Genomic DNA, 4,774 nt, shown 5'->3' with positions numbered 1-4,774 from the left:
AATACAAACTTTTGTAATACTTTTTCTCTGCAGAAGTGTATTCTGATTTGTCGTTTTCCTCACGAAAGCAGATGCCTTAGCATATTATACCTCTTAACTCGCTGCATATAAATAAGAGACTTCAACAACGGCAAGTTGCGAACCCTCCTTTTAAAAATATTCCGTCAAAAAAAATATTAACCCTAATTTAATTAGTATCAAACATATTACAAAAACATGCCTATTTTTGGTTGATGAAATGGTTTTCGCCGATTTTGCCGACTAGTGTTATTATTTGCCACACCTGACGTTCATTGTTTCAAGTTCTGCTTATTCGTATCTTGGACTTTCTTCAATTTTCTGAATATCGCCGTCTGTATGGTTAGGAATAACGAATACGGAATAATTCTATGGAAAGGTTGCTAGAAACGGAAGAACCAGTCAGTGATAAGGTTAAATTGTTGCAAATTTACGACATACCTGTAGCGAATGGTACCAATGACCTGATGTATGATTAGTTTTTCCAATGGTCCACGTGGCCCAGCGACCATAGCTGTTTCCATCCGGAACTATTTTACCGCCGAACAGTGACAGATCCAGAAAATCTGTCATGTTCGTTCTAACGAATTGCGGAACAACCAACTGACATTCCACACCAGTTCCACGTAGCTCTTGCTGTAGCGCAAGTGTTAAGTTATGTCCGAATACTTTCGTTGCCGAGTAAGTTGCCAAATAACAAGCAGGAAAATATGCCGTATTAGACGACACGTTGATGATAATTCCGCGGCGAACTTGCTTCATGTGGGGCAGCACCATGTAAGTCATCAACAACACCGATAGTATGTTGATGTTTATCATTCGCAAATAATCCTGATCAGAATGTGCATCGAAGACCTCCAGTCGGTCTGGCGTATAACCGACATTATTGACTAAAATCAATGACTGAATGTATAAAACTGTTAACTGATGAATCTCGTCCACTCTTACCAAGAATTCCAACGTCAACAAACTTGAGCTCCTTCCAGATGTGAGGGTAAATACTCGGACCAGTGGAGAAATCCGCTACGATCCATTTGACCTGCACTCCGGAATTGTTTTGAATTTCTCGCGCCACTTTAATCAGCTTAGCTTCGTTGCGAGAAATCAACACCAGATTCATACCGCGCCGAGCCAAATGCACTGCGTAACTCTTGCCAATACCATCGGTAGCTCCGGTAACAACTACAACGAGAGGCCATAGAACCAGCTTGTACAGTTTAATAACATAAACTAATACCTGCCCATGACCCATAGCTTTCCGAAAGTGTTTGTCGACCGCAAATCAGCTGTTTCCAGTAGTACCAAACGACGCCAATGAGAAAGGAAAGCACATTCTCGTAAAGCCACCAGCTGAAGGTGTAGATCCCGATTGCTGCCCAGAAGTATAAAATCATTCTAACTCAGAGTCACAACTAGCCATCAAAAGGTTAATTTGGATACTAACCAGTAGTAAATTAGCCGGAGTGAAAAAGTTTACTCAATGCAAATGATCGATGTATGCGTCTGCGTCAGCTCCGTTCAGGTGGGAAAGATAATTACGATACTAAGCTTTGCGTAACGAACGAGAATAGCGTGATGTACTCGAATCAATTGAAAACAAGCAACTGCAGATACACAAACAAACAATGCCCTTTGGGGTAGGGTAAGGGATGCACTTTATCTTTCTTAAAGAAAATCATTCATAACAATCACAGTACAAAATAACGCATAGATGTACACTAAAAAAAAGGTCAAGTTGTTGCTCAGTTTCTCTAACAAACTGAAGGAGTCATTAATTTTAATTGTAAAAACCTTATATTTGAGTGTCATAAAACCAAACAGATCTCATTCGGTTTGGCACCGTTATTCAGTGATGATTTCTTTCACGACCCTAACAGCAGCTTTTAAATCGCCGCGTGCAACCGACTTGCAAGTGTTGCATTCTCCTCAGACAAGTAAATTTGCAATATGCGTAACCTTTGATTCTTCACTCAGTTGCTCTGAAAGTGAATGCACGTTCTTTCCCTCTCAACGAGGTTTATTATCAACACCAGTGCACATGGCATGGTTGTGTGCATTTTCTTTGCTAGATCAAGAAATTTACAAAATGCACCGTAAGTAATAATAAACGTTGCACGAGACACAATATTTGTTGTACCGCTTATTTTGTATCTAATGAGGGCAAATGCTAATCAGTTCAAATTACTACGGACAGAACCATAGCTTATCTCAAATTTTTGTTCGAAGTTTATCATTCGAACAATAAATTTTGTTTAGTCTTGTCCAGAACATTGCATCATTTATTGCTGCCTTGCAAAGGTTTTCGAAGCTGATCTCGTCAACCAACGGCTACAGCCCTGGCTATGAAATTTCAAACCACTTAGAATAGTTGCGACACTCTTCTGTAAATGACATTGGCCGCTGTCGTTTACTAGACTCAGCGATCGAAGCCGTCAGTCAGATCCGGACAATTCAACGTGCCTGCGACACGTGCTGTGGTGATGCAGTTCGACTTCGAGAGTTTTGTACTTTACTTGCTGGCGGCAATAGGAGTGTACGCGAGTGTCATATATTTCTACGAATGTGCTAGATCACCCTTAGTTACTTTGTGGAGTTTAATTTTCCCGAATCGCAAACCGCTAAGTGAGCGGTACGGACCTTGGGCTAGTAACCATAACAGAACGGATCTTATTTTACCAAATTTTCAACACTGTTTGTCAAATCTTCCCTAGTTATCACCGGATCTTCCGATGGCATCGGGAAACAGTACGCAATCAATTTGGCCAGTAAAGGTATGAATGTGTTTCTGATCTCAAGAACCGAATCGAAGCTGGCTGAGCTTGCCGAACAAATACGGTCACAATATTCCGTTGATGTTCAGTGGATGGCAATTGACTTTTCACAGGGCGTGGAAATTTTTGAAACCATTAAACAGTCAATATCTGGACTCACAATAGGAATACTGGGTGAGTTACGAAAAACCATCGGAATTCAATTAAATTAATTGATCTCCATTAGTCAACAACGTCGCCGTAGGTCAAGACTGCCCAGTAGAATTTGAACGTTTCTGTACCCAGGATGTACAACAAACAATATCTGTCAACATGACGGCTGCCGTAATGATGACTCACATGCTCTTACCGGAAATGAAGCAACGAAGACGAGGACTAATTGTCAACGTATCATCTGTCGCCGCATTAGCTCCAGGGCCATATATTACACTTTATGCAGCTTCCAAGGCATTTCTAGATAGTTTCACAACGGGTCTTTCTCAAGAACTTCGTGGCTCCGGAGTCGAATCGCAACTGGTAACTCCGCTATTTGTGCGTACCAATATCAATAAACATTTCCACGCCGTAAAATTTTGGACATTGCTCTTGGCTGACGTAGAACGATTCGGAAAATATGCTGTCTTCATGATCGGGCGGTCGGATTGTACCACTGGATATTGGGCCCACGGAATACAGGTAATTTCAATCCATAGCCAGTACAAGATTTAATGGCTTCTTTCTTCCAGATGGCCCTTATACGACTTCTTCCTGTGAGAGCTCGAACAACCGTTTGGTATTACGCGGCTGGACTTATGAAAAACAAAGAAGTTTAAAAGTAAATAAAAGATTTTCGAGTTCCAGTTTCGGACGGTTCGTTTTGAAATATCGCCAAAAGAGTCCAGATACTTGCTATTTCCATAATTTCCATAATAACTAAATGGGCTGCTCGAATTTTGTCAGATTTTCGGTCAAGCAATCTAGGGTTAACCTTAAAGTTACAAGTGCCATACCTCAGTGGAATTCAACTTTTTAAATATTTTGAAATAGTAATTTAATGAACTAAATAAAAAAATGAATGGCCTCTTGGAAGAGCCATTTTGTCAAAAGGGATTGAGATAAAATTAGATCGAATAAATGAAATGATTTACTGTTGTGACGTTTGTATCACGAAATACCATTTAAAACGATGTTTCTTTCTACAGAAATGCTACATACATTAGCAGTTTTATGAACTTGAAAACAATCTGAATAAAACTAAGCGAACTATACCACAACAGTTCTGTACGAATTGAATCCGTCCTTCGTCGCTTCCTGCATTTTGCTCTTCGTCGGTTACCCTGGCGAAATCTTTACCACTTACTGGGCTACGAAAACCGATGTCTGTTGATCCTCCAAAAGCTATGCTAAGGGTGTCACACCACCGTACAAATGACAGCTAAGATGTAGCCCTCTGCAATTTACAGGGGACGTTTGACAAAGAAGCATCCATATTCGATGTCCACCTTCGCGCCAAACCCTACGAGAGCGATTCAACTCCTTCTTCAGCCGGTCCAATTAATTTATTTGCCCATTTTTATTTATATTTATGTTAATTTTTTACTATTTATACATTTGATTAGATGATAAACCATCCCATGCAAGTCCAAAATTGTCCAAAATTCAATCGACAGTTCGTACAATATTAAGAATTCCTTCGAATTTTGCGCTTCTATCAACAGTGCTCCACTATTACCTGCATACTCGTTGATGTCACTAGTTGTAGTGTCATCATTTACCTGCATTCTTAAAGACTTTTAGTATGAAATGATATGTTGTTGAGAACAAACCAAACCACACACATCAAAAACATTTGTTTAGATTTGTTTCTTGAGACAGCGAAATTCTGCATCGGCGCTAGTTTCTTCCATTTTGATGACCGATTTTACAAACAAACTTTTGGTACAGCTATGGGAAATCAACTATCAGCTACAATAGTAGATCTTGTCACTGAGGTTCTGCTGACTTGC

The 4,774-nt window shown here is 40.0% G+C and overlaps 1 protein-coding gene across 1 annotated transcript; it reads right to left on the bottom strand.

The window, feature by feature from the left end:
- Positions 1 to 309: 309 nt before the first annotated feature.
- Positions 310 to 4,549, bottom strand: LOC128740863 (very-long-chain 3-oxoacyl-CoA reductase-like). The gene is made up of 5 exons (XM_053836434.1): positions 4,501 to 4,549; positions 1,256 to 1,390; positions 967 to 1,200; positions 460 to 908; positions 310 to 387 (listed from the first exon to the last, which is right to left on the bottom strand). Exons 1-5 carry the CDS (start codon positions 4,547 to 4,549, stop codon positions 310 to 312), a joined length of 945 nt encoding a protein of 314 aa, XP_053692409.1.
- Between the last annotated feature and the right edge of the window lie 225 nt (positions 4,550 to 4,774).

The sequence above is a fragment of the Sabethes cyaneus genome, chromosome 3, assembly GCF_943734655.1.
Source record: "Sabethes cyaneus chromosome 3, idSabCyanKW18_F2, whole genome shotgun sequence".
In the NCBI taxonomy this organism is placed as follows: Eukaryota; Metazoa; Arthropoda; class Insecta; order Diptera; family Culicidae; genus Sabethes; species Sabethes cyaneus.
This window is presented reverse-complemented; position numbering and strand designations above follow the sequence as displayed.